This window comes from Bos indicus x Bos taurus, chromosome 23 (genome assembly GCF_003369695.1).
Source record: "Bos indicus x Bos taurus breed Angus x Brahman F1 hybrid chromosome 23, Bos_hybrid_MaternalHap_v2.0, whole genome shotgun sequence".
NCBI lineage: Eukaryota > Metazoa > Chordata > Mammalia > Artiodactyla > Bovidae > Bos > Bos indicus x Bos taurus.
In genome coordinates, this window is record NC_040098.1 from 17,783,018 (window position 1) to 17,805,602 (window position 22,585).

At 54.5% G+C, this 22,585-nt stretch overlaps 1 protein-coding gene across 2 annotated transcripts in view; it reads left to right on the forward strand.

Moving 5' to 3' along the window:
* The window catches only part of PTK7 (protein tyrosine kinase 7 (inactive)), a 64,293-nt gene that overhangs the window by 26,174 nt on the left and 15,534 nt on the right, over window positions 1-22,585 (forward strand). The window contains exons 1-13 of one of the 2 annotated variants that reach the window (XM_027524563.1): window positions 4,509-4,620; window positions 13,824-14,111; window positions 14,502-14,604; window positions 14,969-15,159; window positions 15,251-15,401; window positions 16,609-16,757; window positions 17,009-17,275; window positions 19,135-19,268; window positions 19,411-19,546; window positions 19,658-19,777; window positions 21,066-21,215; window positions 21,314-21,464; window positions 21,561-21,688. In XM_027524563.1, the coding sequence (XP_027380364.1) occupies window positions 4,524-4,620; window positions 13,824-14,111; window positions 14,502-14,604; window positions 14,969-15,159; window positions 15,251-15,401; window positions 16,609-16,757; window positions 17,009-17,275; window positions 19,135-19,268; window positions 19,411-19,546; window positions 19,658-19,777; window positions 21,066-21,215; window positions 21,314-21,464; window positions 21,561-21,688 (2,065 nt within the window). In that variant the 5' untranslated portion in view covers window positions 4,509-4,523. Of the gene's footprint in view, window positions 1-4,508; window positions 4,621-13,823; window positions 14,112-14,501; window positions 14,605-14,968; window positions 15,160-15,250; window positions 15,402-16,608; window positions 16,758-17,008; window positions 17,276-19,134; window positions 19,269-19,410; window positions 19,547-19,657; window positions 19,778-21,065; window positions 21,216-21,313; window positions 21,465-21,560; window positions 21,689-22,585 lie in introns of those variants that run through there. The other variant, XM_027524564.1, reaches the window with a different exon arrangement.

Genomic DNA, 22,585 nt, shown 5'->3' on the forward strand with positions numbered 1-22,585 from the left:
TTCCTATTTGGAACCAGTCTGTTGTTCCATGTCCAGTTCTAACTGTTGCTTCCTGACCTGCATATAGGTTTCTCAAGAGGCAGGTCAGGTGGTCTGGTATTCCCATCTCTTGAAGAATTTTCCACAGTTTCTTGTGATCCGCACAGTCAAAGGCTTTGGCATAGTCAATAAAGCAAAAATAGATGTTTTTTTGGAACTCTCTTGCTTTTTCGATGATCCAGCGGATGTTGGCAATTTGATCTCTTGTTCCTCTGCCTTTTCTAAAACCAGCTTGAACATCTGGAAGTTCACGGTTCACATACTGCTGAAGCGTGGCTTGGAGAATTTTAAGCATTACTAGCAGTATGATCAGCATTTCTTATTTGCATTTATGTTTCTAATTTGCATTCATTAGGTTATTGGTGCATTGGAACATCTTATATTTATTAATCATTTATATCTGTTTTGAGAAAACATGCTATTTTGACCACGTCACTATTAGAATTTTAATGGTGGTTGCGATTGATTTGTAACTGCGCATCAAGGCCAGCAACCCCTCTTCTGTCCATTGCTAGAAACCGTTTTCCTAATTGGTCGTTTGCCATTGAGAGTTGTTTACAACCTCTATTTTATGGAGTCAGATATTTTCCTTCATAAAGCAAAGAATTTTCCAGTCCCCCCCTCACTGGGGCCTAATGGGATCAGAAAGCTGAACCCTAAGAGTTTACCTCCAGGCATTCATTCATTGGCGTCTAAACATTCGCTGTGCTATCCTCACCTAACTACAGTCGGGCCCCTTGAGGCCAGAGGCCTGCCTCGTTCCAGCACGGTCTGGATCCGTTTTCACTGAGACAGACTTGTTCTGACTGTCCTTCCTGTGAAGGTGGGAAGTGACTGAAATGCTGAGCAGCTGCTAATCTGAGCACTGCCTGGAGGTTCCCGGGGCAGCCATCCCTAGAGTGGTCCCAGCAATCGACTGCTGCCCGCCCCATGGAGCCCTGCTGGAGTGGCCGGCTTCATCGGGCAGCTGTGGGACAAAGCTTCAGACCTGAGTCTGTTGAGAAACCTCTTACCCAGATGGCAGAGACTGAGTGGGTAGCACTTAGCAGCTCCATATGGTCTGCATGAGAGAGATGCCAACCGAGGCCTTCCCTGGGTAAGAGGTGGTTGTCATGGAACACAGTCCCTCAAAGATCTTGAACATAATAATCGCAAGCAATAATGGCTAAGAGCCCAAACTCACATGATACTTAAGTTAATATGTGCCAGGCACTGTTCCAAACATGCTACATTGGTTAACATGTGAATTTACTTTTCGCAAGCCTAGGAGGTAGATACTGTTATTAGCACCATTTTATAGCTGCAGAAATGGAGACACCGAGAGGATAAACAGCTTGCCCAAGGTCATACACTCGGTAAGTGGGGGAGGAGAACTGAAGTCAGACAGTCTGACTCCAGACTCTGAGCTCTTGTCATCTCCATCCTGCCCATACCCGGTGGGCCAGGGGTCTTAAAGTCATGCAGCGCTTTGGACTTCCCAGAGGGCATTTCGTCCCTGCAGGATAAGGAGCAGCTGGCTTTACAGATGGGGAAACTGAGGCCTGAAGAACAGAGCGACTTGCTCAGAGCTGCCTGTGCAAGTCAGATGCAGATCTTCTGTAGGTTCACTTATTTGGCATCCAAGTCAAACTTCTTGAACCTCCTAGGAACAGAATTGCCCTTAGACAGGTATTGTACAAACAGCGGTTGCCTTTTCCCTTTGGGAGGGCCCACATCTCTGGGTCTGGTGAACGGGGGAGTCTTACTCAGGACTTTCCTGGGCTCTTGAGGACCACGGTGGGTGCTCTTGAGGTCTCATGGTCTGAGCCAGGGCTGGCCATTTCTGGAAGTTGACTTCTTTGCCCTTGCGTGAGGAGCAGCCAGCTGAGTTCCCAGAGGAGCAGGACTGCTGGGTCAGGAGTTCTGGAAAAGTCGGGTGGGAAGTGCCCCACTGTCTTCTTGCTCCTGGCCTAATGGCTCGGACCATTTTTAGATGTCAGGAAGTGTAACAGTATGGTACATTTATCTTGATGAATAATGGAAGAGCCCAGGGAAGGTACTGTACTTTTCCTGGTGAATTATTTACCGGGAGCCTCTAATTTGAGGCTCTCCATTTTAAGTGGATTGGGAGTATCTAGAGCCCCACTCCCCCATCCCTCCCAAGTACGGGTTGGCTGTAACCTTCCGTGTCTAGTGTTACACTGGGCAGCCCTGTGACCTGTGACCTGTCGCCAGAGACTCTGAGTATGGAGTCCCTGTGGCTTCTGGGTTGGCTGGCAGGTGGGGCTGGGGAAGATGTCCCTACTAGAGATGCCCTGTGAGGGGTTTTCCTTGGCCAGAGGAGGCTGGGGTCAGTGGGGCTGGAGGCTGCTCTGCAGGCATGGAGAATCCTTTGTGTGCATACATGCATGCTCCGTGTCTCTCTCTCTTGTCTCTCTCTGGGTCTCTAGGACTGTGTTACTGGCTCTGTCTCTCAGTTTGTCTCTGTCCATGTCTCTGCCTGTTGATCTGGGTCTCTCTGTGTCTCTCTCTTCCCCGCTGCCCTTCCTCCCCACTCTTTTCCTTCCTCTACCACCTCTCCCTTACCGCCTTCCTCTGGCTCCCTCCAGCCCCCCTTTTTCTCTTCTTCTTGTCTTCCTCTTTTCTCCATCAGTGTCTGCTTCTCTCCCTCTCTCTCTGCGTGACTGTAGAGGCCTGTGAGAGGCACCTCCTGGGATGGAGGGACAGCCAGTTCCAGACTTAAGTGAAGCCAGATCTTGGTGCCTTCCAGACCCTGACTTAAAGATCCACAGAGTAGGCATAAAATAAACTTTAGGTCTTTGTCATTTTTTTGGCTATCCAGTTATTGCATCAGCCACTCTTAGGGGCTTTTTTTCTTCTTCTTCTAGCTATTTGTGTGTACTTTATGTTTTATAACATCCCCGCCCCCGAAAGTCAGCTATCCCCAGGCTTTAAGCATCTGGTAATGAGTTGCAAGTTTTTGGTGCTTTTAAAAATAACTTACAAGGAATGGTTTCTATCCCTTATTCTTCAGATTCTGTTTTCCTCATCTGTCGTTACTGATACGAAGATTAATATACATCTTCTGCCATCTTTAGCCAGAATGCTTTTTTGAAACAGCTGATTTTTCAAAAACGACTTTTTTTTGGTTATTGTCATTAAAAAAAAAAAAGAAGCAAATCATCAGTGATGCAGTTAAGAAAGAAAAGAATGAAATTGGGTTTTACCTTATTAGAGAGTTTAGATTTTAAGCCATAAAGTGAAGTTTATAAGGAGTCAAGGAAGTGTCTGATGCTTTGATTCTAATTAAGTAGCTGGCCTGCCTTCCCCTTCCCGCTCTGTCCCTTGATCTCCACCCTCCCCCAGCTGGGCAAGACTCAATTGAGTGATGCTGGAGCTGTGACCCCAGCTGCAGTAGTTGGTCCTCGCCATAAGATAGCTTCCCCCGCCGACATTTCCCCGGCCACATGTGGTAGCTGAGGGGTTGAGGGGAGAGTTTTGGATGGCCACGGCAGATCTGTCCACAGAAGGCAGCAGGGGCCTCTGCGAAATCCCACCCCTACACCCTCCGCAGCAGCCTAGAGGCCCGGAGGGCACCCTCGCCTCTTTTTAAAAATTTTCCAGAACTTAACTTTTTTAAACTTATTTTTATATCTGGCTGCGCTGGGCCTTCGTTGCTGCTCAAGGGCTTTTTCTCGTTGTGGCCGTCAGGGGCTACTCTCTGGTGCAGCGCTCGGCCTCCTCATTGTGGTGCCTTCTGTCGTTGTGGACCACGGCTCTAGGCACTCGGGCCTCAGTAGTTGCGGTTCTCGGACTCTAGAGCACAGGCTTGATAGTTGTGGCGCACGGGCTTAATTGCCTCTTGTCATATGGGATCTTCCTGGACCAGAGATTGAACCCATGTCTTCTGTATTGGCAGGCGGATGTTTTTAACCGCTGGACCACCAGGGAAGTCTGCACCGTTGCCTCTTGAAGCCAGTGGCTCTCCCAAGCCACCTCTGTTTTTCTGGGCTCTTCTCTTTGTGTTTCAGGTTGAGGCTTAAAGCCTGGAGCATCTCTTTTCCTGGGTGGGTTTCCAGAAGCAGCTGTTGGTCAGACAGGTGGAGAAGGAAAGAAAGGAAGGCTGGGGGAAGGGCACTTGGAGGATGGTGTCGGGCCGCCTTGGTCTCCGGCAACATGTGTTTGGCATCGCCGCGTGTCAGCGGCTGTGTGGCAAATGCAGCCCGTCGCCGCAGGCCCTGCGTGGCTCGTGCTTTCCACATCACACATAGCAGAGCGATTTCCTCACATTCCCCACTCTTGTCTGCTCCGGGAAGTGGTTTGCAGAGCACTTCTAAATATAAAAGTATGAGACTGCCTCCCTCTCTTATCCCTTTGAAACCAGCTGAAGGCCAACCTCTTTAGTCACATTTTGGGTTTGGGGGGAGGAGGATGGAGGGGAAGGGAGAAGCTGGGGGAGTGTGTGTGCCTGTGTGCATGTTTTCCCGGGCTCTGCTGGTCCCCAGATGCATGGGGGGAGCCGCACGGGGCTGGTTGCGGTGCTGGAGGGGCGCACGGAGAGGAGGGTGGAGGCTCACGGACTGACTTTCAAACTGTGGGCAGGTATGTTCAGCCACTTACTTGTTTTAAAATTTTTCATTTTCTTCTTTCTTCCCCATACCCAACAGTATGTTATTCTCCTGGGAAACAACAGCAGGATATAGGCAGTGGCCACAGGGAAAGCACTTTAGAACGCAGTGCTGAAGGGAATAAAATGAGAAGCAGAGTGAGAGATAATGCATTTATATAGGTTAAAAATAGCCACATGCAAAACAACAATCGCATCTGACCAGAGCATGTACAAAGAGAGGATTTAATTAAACAGGACGGAGTGGTTGTTGGAGGTGGCCTTGGGTAAAAGGGAATAAAGTGAAAGAAATGAAGAGCCGGAGTGGCAACGTGGCAAGAACACAGGGTCGTCCCTCGTGGTCCAGTGGTTCAGACTTCACCTTCCAGCGCACAAGGTGTGGTTGGGGAGCTAAGAGCCCATGTGTCTCCTGGCCAAAAAGCCGGAACATAAAACAATGGAGACGATAGTGTAATAAATTCAATTGAGACTTAAAAAAAAATGGTCCACATCCAAAAAAAAAGCACACAGACGTGGGAGTCAGATAGACCTAGGGGCGGTTCCCCCTCACTGTCACTGGGATAGCCTTGACCCCAGTTTCCACCTCTGTGAAATGAGGCTGGTCCCAGTGGAGGGTTCTTTGGATGAGAAATAATGTGTCTGACATAAGGGCTGACCAGAGCAGACAGAGTAGCTAAGGCCGTGCTGACCAATGGAACTTTTTGCAGAGACAGAAGTCTGACGTCTGTGCTGATCAGTACGGTGGCCACTAGCCACATGCAGCTCCTGAACACTTAGAATGTGACTGGTGTGGTGGAGGAAATGAATTTTCAGTTTCGCTTCATTTTAATTAAGTTACATTTTAATAGCTGCATGTGGCTAGTGGCTGCCATATTGGCTAGAACAGGTCAAAGGGATGTTTTTAACTTCTTTAAGAGATAGGGATGGCAACCCACTCCAGTACTCTTGCCTGGAGAATCCCATGGACAGAGGAACCTGGTGGGCTGCAGTCCATGGGGTCACTGGGAGTTGGACATGACTGAGTGACTTCACTTTCACTTTTCACTTTCATGCATTGGAGAAGGAAATGGCAACCCACTCCAGTGTTCTTGCCTGGAGAATCCCAGGGACCAGGGAGCCTAGTGGGCTGCCGTCTATGGGGTCGCATGGAGTCGGGCACGACTGAAGTGACTTAGCAGCAAGAGGTAGGGAGGGGACTTGCCTGGTGGTCCAGTGGCCAAGACCTCGAGCTCCCAATGCAGGGGGGCCCAGGTTTGATTCCTGGTCGGGGAACTAGATCCCACATGCCATAACTAAGACGTGGCACAGCCAAATTAAATAAATACTTAAAAAAACAGAGAGCCAGGGAGGATTTTCCCTCATTAGTAGAGTTGAGATCACTCCACCTAAAGGACAAGGACTTGTGTTCTCCCCTAATGGGGAGTTTGGGGTGTGTGCTCACTTAGAGAGGGGTAAAAAAAGCTCAGAAAACTGAATCTCCCAGCATTTTCCGAACCTGTCTTGAAAATAAATAGATGAAGTCAGGTCCAGCTAGTCCCATAGTAGTGGTTCCCAGGCTGTCCTCTGCTTCGACAGGAAAGGCTCTGGGAAGCTCACGCCCAGGCCCGCCCTGGCACTGTTCTCACTGTGGTGTCCCTGGGCCCCTCCCCACTACACCTGGGAGGGAGACCTGCTTGGGGCCTGGGTCTGAACCCCACCCCCACCCCACTGAATGGCTGTCAAGCTTGCATTGAGTCCTTTTCCATCTTCCCTGGAGGACGAGCACTGGGCCCTTTGTCCCCTTCCGGGCCCCTGAGCACACCGGCTGAGCATCCCTGAGGTCTTCCTGCCTCGTTTCCCAGGCTCTTGGTCCAGCAGCCCCCTTGCCTGCCTGCAGTGTCTGTCATTTCCACAGTCCCCTCTCTGGTGTCTTCAGGAGACGGCTGGCTGCAATCTCTCCCTCTCCTTGGGGCTGAGGATGAACATGGAGGGTGCAGAGGACCCCTGGTTCCCCCTGGCGGTTCTGTCCGCCTCTCAAGCCCCCATTGCTCACCAGGTGTTTGGACTCCCCAGGGATCACCTTGCCCAAGGGAGTTTAATCCGGAGTCCATAGTTCCCTAGAACCTCTGGGATTTCTTACTTCTCTGAGAAATATGCAGCCTTTTGTGGGTCTGTACCTAATACAGGTTTCATTTGAATATCCTTGGGGTCAGAAAAGAATCACAAAAACTGGGTGAGGAAACTGAGGCCCAGAAAGGATAATTAACTTGGCCAGGATTGGATCACGGCAGATGCAGAAGATTTCAGGTCAGGTAACTCTTTTTTTTTAGTTTATTTTTATTTATTATAAAAATTTTAATTTTTATTTATTTATTAGTCTGCGTTGGGATCTTTGGTTGTCCCCTGTGAGCTTTTGGCTGTGGCACGTGGGATCTAGTTCCCTGACTAGGGATTGAATCCGGGTGCTCTGTGTTGGAAACACAGAGTCTTAGCCACTGGACCACCAGGGAAGTCCCCAGATAGACTCTTAAGTGCCTTCGTCTCCCCGTAAATGCGTGTATGGTATTTGCTGTGTGGCCCAGGCCCTCTGGAGGGGCACAGGGTACCGTTATTGGGCACGGATGTCTACCCCCCACTCCGCGAGCTTGCAGTCTAGCTTGGGAAATACAGCACAGGCGGGTGTCTCAGGGGTATCACAGGCAGTGAGCTCTCAGTGCAAGGGCATGGCCGAGGCAGAGGCCAGGTCTCCTGGGGAGGCAGATTGCAAGCCGAGCCGCGGGAATGGCAGCAGCTTGTTAGCAGTGATGCTGGTCCCCGGTTTGCAGCTCCCAGCTGCCTCTGACCCACACCTGCCATTTATAGCATCAGTCTTAATCCTCCCGGGGCCGGCCCTACATGTGGTGCGTGGGCTTTGGGGGCTGGCTGTGCAGCTGGAGGCCAGGGAGGGGGCAGGAAGGGGACTCTGGCTAGCCAGCCCTTTGTTCCTGTGACTGCCTCTCTCGGGCTCAGCGAATCCAGGGCTAGGTCTTGGAGACCGTCCAGTCACATCTTCGCAGTTCTCTAATATTTACAGGTAATAGAACTACCTGGTGTGGGGGTGGCCACTGGCCAGGGTCACTCTGCTTGTTAGGGGTTGTATTGAGACTAGAACCCAGGTCTCTCCACCCTATGTTCCTTCTGCCTGATCACACTGTATCACTCTGGCTGGGTTTTTAATTCATTGCTGCCTCCTTGGAGACATCATAGGTGTTTAAGAGTTCCTAAGGGTGAGAGATATGTCCTAGATATGGTCCCCTCGGCCCCAGCAGAAGAGTTTGGTGCCACGGTCGCATGGTGTGGCTGCCGGCTGGGGGATTGCTGCTGCTTTTTCCTTTTTAAGATAAATTTAGCCATGCCAGATCTTAGTTTTGATATGTGGGATCTGATTCCCTGACTAAGGATCAAATCAGGGGCCCCTGCACTGGGAGTCTGGAGTCTTAGTCCCTGAACCACCAGGGAAGTCCCTGAGAAGCTTCTCAAACCACATCTCCCAACTGCTGTATCTGCCCCTCTCGGTTCAGAGGCACGTGATACTGGACACGAAGACCTACTTGTGCTGTTAGAGATTCATCTTTCCGCTCCAGGGCCTCAGAGGAACGGGCGGGGAGGACTGAGGTGTGGTTTTCATCTAAGGTAGAAGCGCTGGCCCTCTGGGTTGTTTCTGCCCTAATCCCTGGTGATGTTGTTCCGTTTCTCTAATCCGGATGTGGGAGCCTCTCCAGATATTTACAGTTAAATCCCAGGACAGGAAAACTCAGCTGGGTCCCTGGCTCTGCTCCCTCCCGCGTGGCTCTGAGCAAGGGCTGTGATGGCCTGTGGAGGGCTGCGGGGCTGCTGGCAAACCTCTGGCCTTTTGTAGACGCTGGGGAGACGGGATGGGGCTGGAGCCCTGTGCTCTGCCTCTGGGTCTTGGAGTCAGCCAAGGTGGATCCTCAGCGACCCTCTGAACCCTGAGGTTCTAGGGCGTGTCCTCAAACGGGGTTGCTGGTGCTAAAACCACATGTGGGTATTGGTGGTGGTGGGCGGGGGCACTCCAGACTCCCCAGATTCACAAACCCCACTGCGGTGTGTGTGTTCCTGCCGGCCCCGGGGGAACTGGGAATGCGAGTGGGACTGCTGCAAACAACTTTTTCCTGCAGAGACTGTTCGTAAACCCCCTCCGTGCCCCGCCCCCTACAATGGCCCACGCCTATGAGCTATGGGCCCTGGGAGTAGCCTGGAACAGCTGAAAGTGCATCAGTGAGACCCCTCAAATCCAAGGTGCATTGGCCCCTTGGGAAGGGGGAGTGGGGTAGAGACCTTGGTACCCCTGGGGCCTCTCCCTTGGTGCCGTTAGAGTTTCTGGATGGAGGGGACCTGTGAGCAGTGCTGTCCTCCTGTGGGTGAGGGGGCCTGGGGGCTGCTCTCTTTCCCGGCAGGGAGCCCTTGTGCCCCTTGGGTTGAGGGCTGCCTCTCCTGGCCTGTGTCCTGATGCTGTCGCCCCAGGTAGGGCACAGGAAGTTGGCAGACATCTCCCTTGGGTCCATATGGCACAATATGAGCTTCCTTGGTTAGGGCTCTCTAGGTTCCCCTGGGAGGATGTCCCACAGGTATATGGGGCCTGGAGCCAGTCTTAGGTGTGGAGGGGTTAGCCTCGTGTGTGGGAGAGGTCACAGTCATGATCACATGCACCCCCGTGCGAGATGCCTGGGCCGGGGCCAGCCAGGGTCATGTTGGTGCCTCTGCCTGGCCCCAGACAGCTGTGTGAAGGGTGGCACTTCTTACTAGGAGGGAGAGAAGGTAGGTGGAATCCCCTGGTGTCAGGTTTGGTGGGTTCTAGGGTCTCCCTAGTGGCTCAGTCAGTAAAGAATCTTCCTGCAATGCAGAAGACCCAGATTGGATCCCTGGGTCAGGAAGATCCCTTGGGGGAGGGCATGGCAACCCACTCCAGTGTTCTTGCCTGGAGAATCCCATGGAGAGAGGAGCCTGGGGGGCTGCAGTCCTTAGGGTCGCACAGAATTGGACACAACTGAAGCGACTAAGCACGCATGCACTCACAGGACCTCTGGAGCCCGGGGATGTCTTTTCGAGACCAGGAGGACTAGCCCCTGGGAGATGGGTCGTTGAGTGGCCCAGATGGATCCTTGGACTGGAGTAGCTGAAATTACTTCAGAGCAGAAAAACTTCCTGCTGCTCTCTGCTCTCCATAAAATCATGTTTACACATATGTGTGCGTACTCAGGCACACGTATACACACATGGATTGACTGGGCCTGGGGCCCAGAGAGCAGCGAGGAGGGCAGGCACCAAACCAGACGCTTGCTGGGGGATGGGGAGCCAGAGTTGGGCCACTGCCCACCCAGCCCTTTCTCGAGGGGCTGGGGCCAGGGCCCAGGCAGAGTGAGTGTCTGCATATAGATGGCTGTTGGGGAACCAAGGAGATGGCTTGGAAAATGTCCTTATTGGGTATTTGCAGCTCCAGCTTCGTTGGGGTCGTGCCTGGTGTGGGCAGATGGCTCTGTCTGCCGGTTTTGGTGGTGGGGGGTGTTCTTGGGCCCGCCCTGTGCCCTCCAGGCGCTCTGGGCCATGCTGTGGGCTTTTCATTTATGAATCCACTTAGTCTCATGCAGCCCGAGTGGTAGGAGTGGGGTTCTCATTTCATGGCAAGGGAGAAGGTCCAGAGAGGCAGTGGAGGTGGCGTTGCTAGGGAGTTGAAGCTGCTCTGCTGAGCGGTCGCCTCAAGGGTCACGTGGGCCAGATACTTCCCTTCTACACCCAGAGTCTGGGTGTAGAAGGTGGGGTGCACGGAGGGCCAGGCTGGGAAAGGGGGCAGCTTTGGGAGGCCCAGGACTGGTGTGCTTCCCTCACGGACTTTCTCCAGACCACAGCTCTGGGGCATCCTAGTCAGGGTTGTGCTGGGGACTGTGCCACCTCGATCCCCCCAAAGCCTTCCTCCTCCTCTTCCGTTGTTCAGCCGAAGCTTTCGAAGAGCTCCTACTTCCCAGGACCCTCCTTGGTCTGCCCCGTTTCCCCTGACAAAAGACCAGACCAGCCTGTCCTGCAGATGGTGAGATGGCCGGACTGGGCACCCCTTGCAGTGTCTTCTCAGTGAAGCGGGTGTTGAGGCTCTGGGCCGGTCTCTGGTGTAGGGAGCTGGGTGGCCAGGATGTGAGCTCAGAGCAGGGGCCAGGGTCTTAGAGGAGGCCTGGTGGCTGCCCTCCCTGCCTTCTGTAACATCTGAAGCCTGCCCCCGCCAAGCAGTAACCAGGACCTGCTGTGAGCTGACGTCAGGACACAGGGCCCCTCGGGGCCAGCTTTGATGTTCCCCAGGCCCTGTCGAGGGGGCGCGGGGGGCTCTGAGTGGCAGTCTGGGAATGCAGTATCTCACCACAGCTCCGCCAGTGCCAGGGGGGGACGGGATGCTGGATGGAGGCTGAGCTGGGGTCCTTCTGAGTCATGCCATCTCCTCTCCCAACTCGGGTTTCTGTGGCAAGGGGTCTGTGCTTCCTGCAACCTCGCAGCCCCTTTCCCTCCACCCTACCCCCCGACCTGATGATCTGTTTAGAACTTCCCTGCAATGGCAGCTGCTCCCCATCTGGGGTCTGGGAGGGCATTTTGCCTCGCCTGGGGGGAGCTTTATAGCATCCCTAGAACTTGCATCTTTGGGCAGGAAGCGTGATGATGGTTAGGATGACGGTAGCTGCCTGCTGAATGGGCTCATCCAAGGCGTTGCACAAGAACTTATTGCATTTGCGAGTCACGAGAGGGCGAGAGAAAGCTGGGGTCCCAATGTGTTCCTTGCACAAGGTCAGGCGCACTGAGTGTGGCTGTCAGGATTGAGTCAGATCTGACAGCAAACCCTTGTAACTAACCTCCTGTGGGTGGGCGAGCCTCCTGGTCCCCACTGTGTCTGGAGAGGCTGAGCGGGAAAATGGGGGTCGTCTACACTTGGAGGCAGATAAACTCTCTCTGTCTTTGATGAGAATCTGTAGTTCTGGGTTGAAGGTCCCCAGATTTGAATGAGTCACATGCACAGAGGCCCGCTGGGGCCTCTGCCCGAGGCTGCCCATCTGTGTCAGGAGTGGGTGTCGGGAAGTGTTCCGGATGCTTCTGTGCCTGCCAGCTCTCGCCCCGCACTCCTTTGAGGTTACCTCCATTCAGCTGGTGTTCACTGAGCACCTTTGTGAGCCTGGTGTTATCTGTGGGAGGTGTGTCTCTCTCTGTACCTGGCTGCAGGGAGTGAGACCCATTCTGGCCTCAGATATTTCCAGGACTGGTTTGGAGTTCTTGGGCAGGGCTGGGAAGAGTGTGGTGTGGGTATGGAGTCGGGCTCCTTGGGTCACGGTCCCGGCTCTGCCACAAATGAGCTGTTTGATCTTGAGCAAATCCCTTCATCTCTCTGGACCTCAGTTGACTCATCCAGCTTACTCAGGGAGGGCAGGGACCGCACTCCAGTGAAGCGTTTGGAAGCTAGTGGGGGTGTTTGGGTTGTGAAGGTGACTGGGGGCAGCTTTGCTGATTGGCACAGTGGATGGGATAGCCCAGCGTGGTGGAGAATTATCCTATCCAAGGAGCCGGCAGGAACCTGCTGAGAAGTATTGGGGGAGCGCCCGGCTCCTTTCAGGGCCGTGTGTCTTGCACGCTGGTCCCTTTAGAATGTTGGGAGATGGACCTATATCAGGGGCAGCCCCTCCTCTGGACCTAGCCCTGGGGGATCCTGGACTTGTCTTGATGCTCACATTTTTTTTTTTTTTTAAATTTTTATTTATTTGGCTGTTCTGGGTCTTAGCTGAGGCAGGCGGGATCCATTTCCCTGACCAGAGATGGAACCCAGGCCCTCCAGATTGAGAGGGCAGAGTCCCAAGGACCACCGGGGAAGTCTCCTTGACACTGACTTTATGAGGAGACTGGTTCTTGTGGCCTAAAGAACCACTCCCCCTTCCATGCCCAGGGACTTGGAAGGGGCTCCAGTGGTTTGGGAAGGGGCAGGCAGGACCCCATTAGTCTCTCCCTTCCTGCCCTTGTGGGCCCGGTTTGGCCAGAGGCAGAGCCTGCTTCTTCACGTAGCAGCCGCAGGTGGCCTGTTTCCCTCCCTGGAGGGGTGGCACAACCCGCTCTGTGCCATCACCCACCCTTCCCCACCCCCCCGCAGTGGGTGTTCCGGGCCCCGAAGCTCCGGGCCCCAGCTGGGCGCCCACGCAGGCCAAGAACAAAGCCCAGTGTGTTATTCCTGTGCGGCAACCGTGCCACCTGCCCGGCCCTGCCCTCTGCCTCCCCCGCCCATCTGCTGCTCTGCCCGGGCCCTTCACCCGCCCCTTTGTTTGGTTCCACCTTTGGTTGCAGGGCCCCTTTCTATGAGGGTGCCCCCCTGGCCCTGGCCAGAGCTGAACTGTAGCCATGCAGGAGGGGGAGACCTGGGACCACTTAGCTTACCTCTCAGTTAGCCCGGAAGAGCCAGCCTTGGACACAGATGGATCCCTAGGATTGGAGAGTAGGAGGTGGGGTGGCCCCGGCATGTCGTGGGGAATAACAGCAGATCCAGAGAATACTGGCTTCTCCTGTGATGGGATGGGTTCTCCCAGAGACACCCCTGGGGAATACTGGACTGCGGAGCATCTGTGGGTGGGATTCAGAGCCCCCCACCTCTGATGCTGGACCCTCAGCGGATGCATGAGAGCCAGTAATCCTTCCGAGAAGTTCTTTGGATCATGATTTAGCTCTGCTCTGTGACCTGGGTTCTGAAGATGGCGGGGAGGGTTGCTTGTTAATGTTCTCCACTCCTCGGGCCAGCATCTCCTGTGATCTGATCCCATAGCTCTGAACTCTTTTTCCTCTAGGAGAGTCCTGTGCGGCATTAACCCCCTCCCTCCTCCAGCCCTTGGGACTCTCCCCCTTCAGCATTCTAGAGACACCGACTGCCCACATCATTCATTTAGCGCGGGTTTTGCCTTTGTCCTGTGCCCCCCCTCCAGACCAGCCCCCTGGAGGGTACTGTGTCTTTGTTTCCTTCGGAGTACCCAGCACAATGCAGACGTTCCTCAGTAGACAGTTGGGGTGTCGTGATCCTTCTCACTTGCACTCACTTCTCACTTCTCACTTGCACGGGGCGATGGGCGGCCGCTGTTAGGACGGTGGCTGTAGCTCCCCGTGACCCTGTCTTTCCTGTGTTCCCCGCCTGCAGGTGCCCAGGCGGCCGTTGTCTTCATCAAGGAGCCGTCCTCCCAGGACGCGCTGCAGGGGCGCCGGGCGCTGCTCCGCTGTGAGGTTGAGGCCCCGGGCCCGGTGCACGTGTTCTGGCTGCTGGACGGGGTTCCCGTCCAGGACACCGAGCGGCGCTTCACCCAGGGCAGCAGCCTGAGCTTCGTGGCTGTGGACCGGCTGCAGGACTCAGGAGCCTTCCAGTGCGTGGCTCGGGATGAAGTCACCGGAGAAGAGGCCCGCAGCGCCAATGCCTCCTTCAACATCAAATGTGAGAGCCAGGGGGCTGTGTCTGCCCCCATGAGACCCTCAATTCCTAAACCCTGCGAGGGGACCCCCTCCTTTGCCTCAGCTCCTCCCGTCTCCAGTTGAACGGGGCAGGGAGAATGCAACTGAGGTCAGCTCTCTGCTTGTATGGACAGGAGGAAGTTAAAAGTTTTCATTTTTCCAAGGGTTATTTTTTTCCCCCTTCAAGTCTTGGACCCAGTGATCTGCTGGGTAGTTTTGCTAATGGCAGGAGCTGTGAGGCAGGGTGGCCCTGTGTCACTTGGCCTCCGAGTCTCCAGGTTCCGGCCTTTCCTGCTTGTCCTCCTTCCTCTCTGCACTCCCTCCCTTGCTGTGCCCCGCGCCCCTCACTCTGCAACCTTGGCCTCCGCTCCAGGGCTCGAAACTGGTCCCGTGGTCCTGAAGCATCCGGCCTCGGAAGCTGCAATACAGCCCCTGACCCAGGTCACACTGCGTTGTCACATTGACGGGCACCCTCGGTAAGGAAACTGTGGGGAGGGGAAGGAAAGGGTGATTGTTCTTGACTGGCAGACCTGTCTCCCCCAACTGTGGGCTCTGCCACCACCCTGCCCACATGCTGCTCCATCCTGGGCCCTGGTCACTGGAGAAGGGGCAGCCTTGTGCCATGGAGCGATCCTGGGAGCTGGGAAATCTAGAATCTCCGCCAGATTCTGCCCCCAGGATGGTGTGCCTCTGTGCAAGTCATGATCCCTCTCCAGGCCTCAGTTTCCCCATGTGTAACTGAGGGATCTAGCCCTGCCTCTCCGGTTTTGCACCCTTCCTACCGGCCACCTGAGAACACCCCTCCCCCACCCCCTGCTGCTGATCCGCTTGGCCCCGCAGACCCACCTACCAGTGGTTCCGAGATGGGAGCGCCCTCTCTGACGGTCAGAGCAACCACACGGTCAGCAGCAAGGAGCGAAACCTGACCCTCCGGCCGGCCGGCCCCGAGCACAGCGGCGTCTATTCCTGCTGTGCCCATAATGCCTTTGGCCAGGCCTGCAGCAGCCAGAACTTCACCTTGAGCATCGCTGGTGAGCCCGGGGGGTGGGAGTGGGGAGCTGGGGGCGGGGGAGGGGTCTGCCCGCCTCGCCCGCTCACGTGTCTGTGCCTCCCCCACCCCAGATGAGAGCTTTGCCAGGGTGGTCCTGGCACCCCAGGATGTGGTAGTGGCAAGGAATGAGGAGGCCATGTTCCACTGTCAGTTCTCAGCCCAGCCGCCCCCGAGCCTGCAGTGGGTCTTTGAGGATGAGACCGCCATCACTAATCGCAGCCGGTAAGGCGTTAAAAGTTGTGTGTGCACACATGCTCAGTCATTTCAGTCGTGTCCGACTCTTTGCAACACTATGGACTGTAGCCCGCCAGGCTCCTCTGTCTATGGAATTTTCCAGGCAAAAATACTGGAGTGGGTTGCCGAACTCTCCTCCAGGGGATCTTCCCAACCCAGGGTTTGAACCCGCATCTCTTATGTCTCCTGCACTGGCAGGTGGATTCTTTATAGGTTGTTCTTTAAAGGATCTTAAAGACCCTCTTAAAGGGAGTGAGGTTCTTACCACAGGTATCCTAGCTCTATGCGTGGAATTACCTCAGCTTTCCAGCAGATGGCAGTAGAATGTCTTCCTGTTACAAAGTGAACCCAACAAAGGGACACAGCTCCAGGAAGGGCATCTTTTCCCACTTCCCGCAGATACACTGTGTGAGCCTGCGGTGACTCGTTCCTCCCCCACTTCTGCCCATAGGGTCTTCTGGGATGGGGGTCAGCGACTCAGGGGTGGAGGGACACGGGGAACCTGGGTGATCACATTGTGGACAAGAAGGTCCCAGATGGTAAAGACACCTCACACACACACACACACACACACACACACACACGTGTGCGCACACGCGCACACACACACACTTTTTGGAAGAAGCAAACATTTCCAGAAATTTCTGGGAGGTATCAGGCCCACAGGGACACTTCTGTCCTCATCCAGGCCCTAGAGAGCAGAGAGCACCTTGGTGGTGCCAGGTGTGGCTGTGGTCCTTGGAGGTGTGGCTCCCCAGGCTGGGGGCGGGGATCCCACTCGGCTGCAGCCCTGAGGACGTCACCTGTGGTCTGTCTGGTACAGCTGCGGGGCTTCTGATGCTGGAGCTTCTGCTCTACCAGCAGGCTTATCTCGGCTCCCTGGAAAGGTGGCCCCCCGTCTCCACAGTCACGTCAACTCCTTGATTCCTCCCACTCACTGCTGCTGGCCTGGCTGCCCCAAAGCTGCGTCTCTTGTAGTTAAAATACACACTCCCACACACATGAACAAACGCATGCACGCACATGCACACACATGCACGCACCAGCACGGCGTGCCGGCTTCCTTCTCTCTGCCCTGTTCCTGGCCGATTCTTTCCTGCTTACCTGGCCTGCACAGGTCGGGGTTCCACCGGCTCCCTTCTGGAGCGAGGCCTCTGGGCCACTCCTTGCCAACATCAGTCTCTCCCCTCCACAGCCCCCCGCACCTCCGCAGAGCCACGGTGTTTGCCAACGGGTCCCTGCAGCTGACCCAGGTCCGGCCGCGCAACGCGGGGGTCTACCGCTGCATAGGCCAGGGCCAGAGGGGCCCTCCCGTCGTCCTGGAGGCCACGCTCCACCTGGCAGGTGAGTCCGAGGGTCTGGGGTGCCGAGGTAGGGGCTGCCTTCAGCGTTGTTGGCCATGTAGAGGTCTAGCTTCCTGTTTCCTACTCAGAGCAGCTTGGAGGGCGGAGGGAGGAAGAAGATGCCTGGGGTCGGAAGAGGAGGTGCTGAGGGTCCCGGGGAGGGCTTGTGCTGGGAGCGGGGAAGTGGGCTACGGAGAACATCAGGTGTCCCGGATCCCATGGTAAGCCAGCTGTCTGCTCCCGTCCCTACAGAGATCGAAGACATGCCACCATTCGAGCCACGGGTGTTCACGGCCGGCAGCGAGGAGCGTGTGGCCTGCCCGCCCCCCCAGGGTCTGCCGGAGCCCAGTGTGTGGTGGGAGCATGCAGGAGCCCGGCTGCCTGCCCACGGCAGGGTCTACCAGCAGGGCCACGAGCTGGTGTTTGCCAGCACTGCTGAGAGCGATGCTGGTGTCTACACCTGCCATGCGGCCAACCTGGCCGGTCAGCGGCGACAGGACGTCAACATCACGGTGGCCAGTAAGCACCTGTGCCCTGAAGGGCGAGGACGGGAGGAGCCCAGGTCCCAGGGAGTCTTGGGCTCTGGCTGTGATGATGCTCAGAGTCACCCCTGGAGCTCTCCTGAGGTCCCCCCTCAGCTCTGAGCCCTGCTGGCCTGGGAACCATTTCTCTGCTGGACAGAGATATTGGAGTAGAGGGTGGTGAGCCAGACACAGAGGTTGGGGTGACAGCCCTCCCTGAAAGTGGTCCTCTGGCTGCAGCAGACAGGGCTCTAGAGACCCAGGTCACACACTGTCTCCAGTGCACAGGGTGACCGTGATAGAGAGTTACCTGCTTTGCTAGGGCTCAGTTTCCTCATCTATTAAAATAGAGCTGATAACACATTACCTCTCCTACAGGATGGTCGGAAAGATCAGTGAAGTAGATAAAAAAGACTTTTTTTTCCTTATTGGAAAGGTGATACGGACAACAACGTTATAGGTAGTAATTACTTTATTGTTATACTCACCAAATTTCTACAAAGAACTGACTACCTAGCGTGTCACAACTGCGATCTGGAGAAGGCATAGCGTTGTGCCACGGAGCAATCCTGGGAGCTGGGAAATCTAGAATCTCAGCCAGATTCCGCTTTGAAACCTGCGACATCACATTATAAAGAGATGCAAGGGACGGGAGGACTGTTTACAGGCATCTTTGCACACAGTCTGCCCCACCAAGTCAGAGGATGAGAAGTCCTTCCGGGAACTGAGCCTGAGTGCAGCATTTTCAAAAGATTATTCTGGCTGTTCCAAGAAGACTAGATTGTTAGGGACCAGACTCTGAACAGGAAAGCAGTTAATAGAGGACCGTAATTATCTTGGGGATGTTGAAGGGACTTGAACAGAGGTGCTAGTGGTGGGGGCAAGAGGTGCTGACGTTCAGATACATTTTGTTTCTTTTTGTTTTTTTTCTTCTTTTAGGACCTACATTTTATTTCTTAAAATATTTATTTATTTGGCTGTACCAGCTGGTAATTGTGACACGCTAGATATTCAGGCTTTGTTGTGGCATGTAGGATCTAGTTCCCTCATCAGGGGTTGAACTTGGGCCCCCTGCATTGGGAGCACAGAGTCTTAGCCACTGGACCACCAGGGAAGTCCTGGGATACATTTTAGAGCTGAGGTAGATGGGGTTTGTGTAGAATGAATGTGATTGGGTGGGGTGGTAGGGGAAGCCATAGAGAGAGAAGTCAGCTAAGTGTTTGGCCTATGCAATTGGCTGGATAGCGGTGCTGTTTACTGAGAGGAAACTATGACGAGCAGGTTTGGGGAGAAATCAAGCATTCTCTTTTGCACATGTAAAAGCCTGAAGTGCCTGTTAGATATCCAGCTGGAGATGCCAATAGGATTTGCAGGTGTGAAGGTCATGGGGGAGGTCAGGAGCCAGGCTCTAGGTTGGGACTCATCTACTTGGATAGTATTGAAGGCCATGAACTGGCCATTGTTCCAGGAAGTATTTAGCCAAAACAACAGAAATTCGAGGACAGAGCCTTGGAGGGTTCTGGTATAAGAAAGCAAGGATTCTGGAGTCATGCAGACCAGAGTTTTCAATCCTCTATCGTGCATTAGAAATCATATTTCTTTGAACCACTGTCTTATCTGTAAAATGGATATAGAAATGCATACTTCAGGGGTTTATTGTGGCTCTGAACTAAGATAATGTTAGGAAGGTTCTGGTACCTGGGCCTTCACTAAGGGGTCACGCAGTTATCACTGGAGCAGACAGGGTTTCTAAACTCAGGGCCTGAGGGAGGTGGGTAATTAGAATTTCCTAGGATTGGATCCATGGGTTTTGGGGACGTGTTGATCAACCTTCTGTTTCCTCCTTGTCCCTCTAAGCGGTGCCCACATGGCTGGAGAAGCCCCAGGACAGCCAGCTGGAGGAGGGCAAGCCGGGCTATTTGCATTGCCTGACTCAGGCCACACCCAAACCCACAGTTGTCTGGTACAGAAACCAGATGCTCATCTCCGAGGTGAGGACGAGGGTTGCTGCTGGGGGGCCATGGGGTCCTCTGTGCTCATCTGCCCAGTGCGCTTTCCCCCGAGGCAGTACCAGGGAGAGGCTGGTGGGGGGCAGGTGGAGACCCACTCATGGGCTCGTCTCCTGTGCTGCAGGATTCGCGGTTCGAGGTCTTCAAGAACGGGACCCTGCGCATCAACAGCGTGGAGGTGTACGACGGAACGTGGTACCGCTGCGTGAGCAGTACGCCCGCCGGCACCATCGAGGCCCAGGCCCGCGTCCAAGTGCTGGGTGAGCTGGCGCCTGGCCCCAACGGGCAGGAGAGGACTGGGGAGGGAGCCGCAGGGCCCAAGATCTTCAGGCCTGCCGCCTCAAGCCCTCCCTTTCCCTCTCCTGAAACAGAAAAGCTCAAGTTCACACCACCACCCCGGCCACAGCAGTGCATGGAGTTTGACAAGGAGGCCACAGTGCCCTGCTCAGCCACGGGCCGAGAGAAGCCCACTATTAAGTGGGTCCGGGCAGGTGGGTACCCTGTGGGCATTTGGTGGGGGGGTGGAACAGGCAGTCCACTGGTCAGACATGTGCCTGTCTCAGGACCAGCTGAGTGCCTGGTACTGCAGGACAGACAAGGAATGTAGGGGCCGATTTATACTCCAGTTAGAAGAAGGAAGCCAGACGTAAACGAGGTCAGGTTACAGCGTTAGACAAAGTATAGGATGATTCAAGGCACCAAGTGATTGGATTGGTCCAGACAGGGCCGTGAAGTCCTCCCTTTTCTAAATAGTCATCCTTTCCAACATAAAAGTAATCCTTTAGAAAACTTTTGGAGACAATAATGCATAATCCCACCATCAGTCATCTCTGGGTGTGTACCTTTTTCTATGTACATCTTTTTGTTTTTACATAGCAGTTTTATTGTGCATCAAATATTCACTTACTATACTTCCATGAGTAAGTCATGCTTACTGTAGAAATGGACGATGCAGGTAACTGTATGTAATTTTATCTTTTTTTAGCTTAACATCATCAAGCATTTCCCCATGTTTTTATACATAAACATTGGACCATTGGTTTTGATGGTTACAATAATATTCCAATAGTTGGGTTCACTGTAATTTACTTAAATATTCCCTAAATGTCTGACATTTGCGTTGTTAGCCATCCTTGCTTCCTTTCTCTGCTTCTCACTGTTTCTCTCACTCTCTGTCTTTTTTTTATTGCCGCAGTAAACATCTTTACGGCGAAGTTTTTTTTCTGGATTTGGGTTTATTTCCTTTGGGAAAGATTCCCAGAAATGGAATAATTATGTATAAAAGGGTAGGCACATTTTTACAACCCTTGATGTGAATGGCCAAATAGTTTTTTAAAGGGCTTTTACGTTCCCATTAAGAGAGTAAGGTTGTCAATTCTGAGAAGCAAGTGGGCCCTCTCTGCTCAGGTGTCTGGGGGAGCGTTCTGTGGGGGCTGAGGCTCAGAATGGGCAGGACAGTGGCAAAGAGCAGGGCTCAGTGCTAGGAGTAGGCAGTGACAGGCAGTGATGGTGAGAACAGGGCAAATTCCATGCCCAGCCAGAAGTCCAGTTTGGTGGAAGTGGAAGGGCACTTCTACAGGGCAGTAGAAGGAGGTGAGGCTGGAAAATTAGAAAAAGTGAGTAACAGGGACTCCCGACCCCTGGTTCAGGAGTTTGGACCTTGTCTGTGGGTAGGCTGGAGCAATGGCATGTTTTTGAGTGCAGGTGAGTGACTGAAGGCATTGCCGACCGTGATGGGACTCTGGTCCAGCCCATCATTCCCCCGCATTTCCCCTGCAGATGGGAGCAGCCTCCCAGAGTGGGTGACAGACAACGCCGGGACCTTGCACTTCTCGCGGGTGACCCGTGACGACGCTGGCAACTACACCTGCATTGCCTCCAACGGGCTGCAGGGCCAGATCCGCGCCCACGTCCAGCTCACCGTGGCAGGTGCGACCGTGCCGGGCGTGGGGCCGGGGCCGCGGCCCGCACCCCGCCAGCCCCATTGCTCACTGCTCCCTGCCCCTCGCCGGGCTCTTCCCATCCAGTGTTCATCACCTTCAAGGTGGAGCCGGAGCGCACGACCGTATACCAGGGCCACACAGCCCTGCTGCGGTGTGAGGCCCAGGGGGACCCCAAGCCGCTCATTCAGTGGAAGGGCAAGGATCGCATCCTGGACCCCACCAAGCTCGGACCCAGGTAGGCCGTCTCCGCCTCCCCACCCCGCCGCCTGCCCTGCAGCTCAGGCTCCCGGGGCCAGCCAGGTGGGCAACGCTGGGGCTTCTCTCCCGGCAGGATGCACATCTTCCAGAACGGCTCCCTGGTGATCCACGACGTGGCCCCTGAGGACTCGGGCCGCTACACCTGCATCGCGGGCAACAGCTGCAACATCAAGCACACGGAGGCCCCCCTCTACGTCGTGGGTATGGGGCCCTCGGGGCTGTCCTGCACGGGAAGTGGGCGCCCGACTTCTTTCTCATCCTTGTTCTCATCAGCCCTGTACACAAAAGGCACTGAAGCCGTGTTTTGCAATGGCGGCGGGGAATCTGGGTCCCCTCCTCGGGGCCACCACAAGGCAGTCTCAGGTTCCTTGCCCTGACCTGGGCTGTCGTTGACACTTTCCACAGCCGGGGTGTGTGAGCCTGTGGCGGTGGGGGGTGCTTTTGTCCTGAGATGCTTCCTCCCAGGTCTGTCCTCGTGGTCCTGGGTGGGTGGCGAGAGGATGCGGCAGCATGTGGTTCCTTTGCCCTGGCAACCCAGATGGTGAAAGGTGTAAGGCCCTGAGTAGGGCCTGGGACTGGGGATTTGGGCCTGACCTCTCCTGATCCCCAGCTCTGTGCTCCTCCAGGTGGTATTTCCTCTTTTTTTTCTCTGTTAAGATGACAGTGGTTTGAGCAAGAGGCTTTCAAACTTTTTTGGTTCAGCAGCAGAACTGGTTTTCTAAATATTTATGTATTTTTAATGTGTAATTTACTTTATCTGGCTGTTCCAAGTCTTAGTTGCAGCATGCGGGACCGAGTTCTATGACCAGGAATGGGAACCTGGGCCTCCTGCATTTGAGAGTACAGAGTCTTAGCCCCTGAACCAGCAGGGAAGTCCCAGAACTGGTTTTTAGACAGGGTTTTCCGTGGAACTTTAAATGGGTAAAGTGAAGTGGTGGCCTCTTGGTTGAAGCCACTGGGTGTGTGCCAACTGGGGGATCCTGGACGGCCTCCCCCTTGGGCCTTTCTCCCACCTGGCACCTCTTTCTCCATGGGACCCAAGGCCACTGAAAGCCTGTAGACTAGAAGATCTTTCTGCAAAAGTGTTTCTTGAACCTG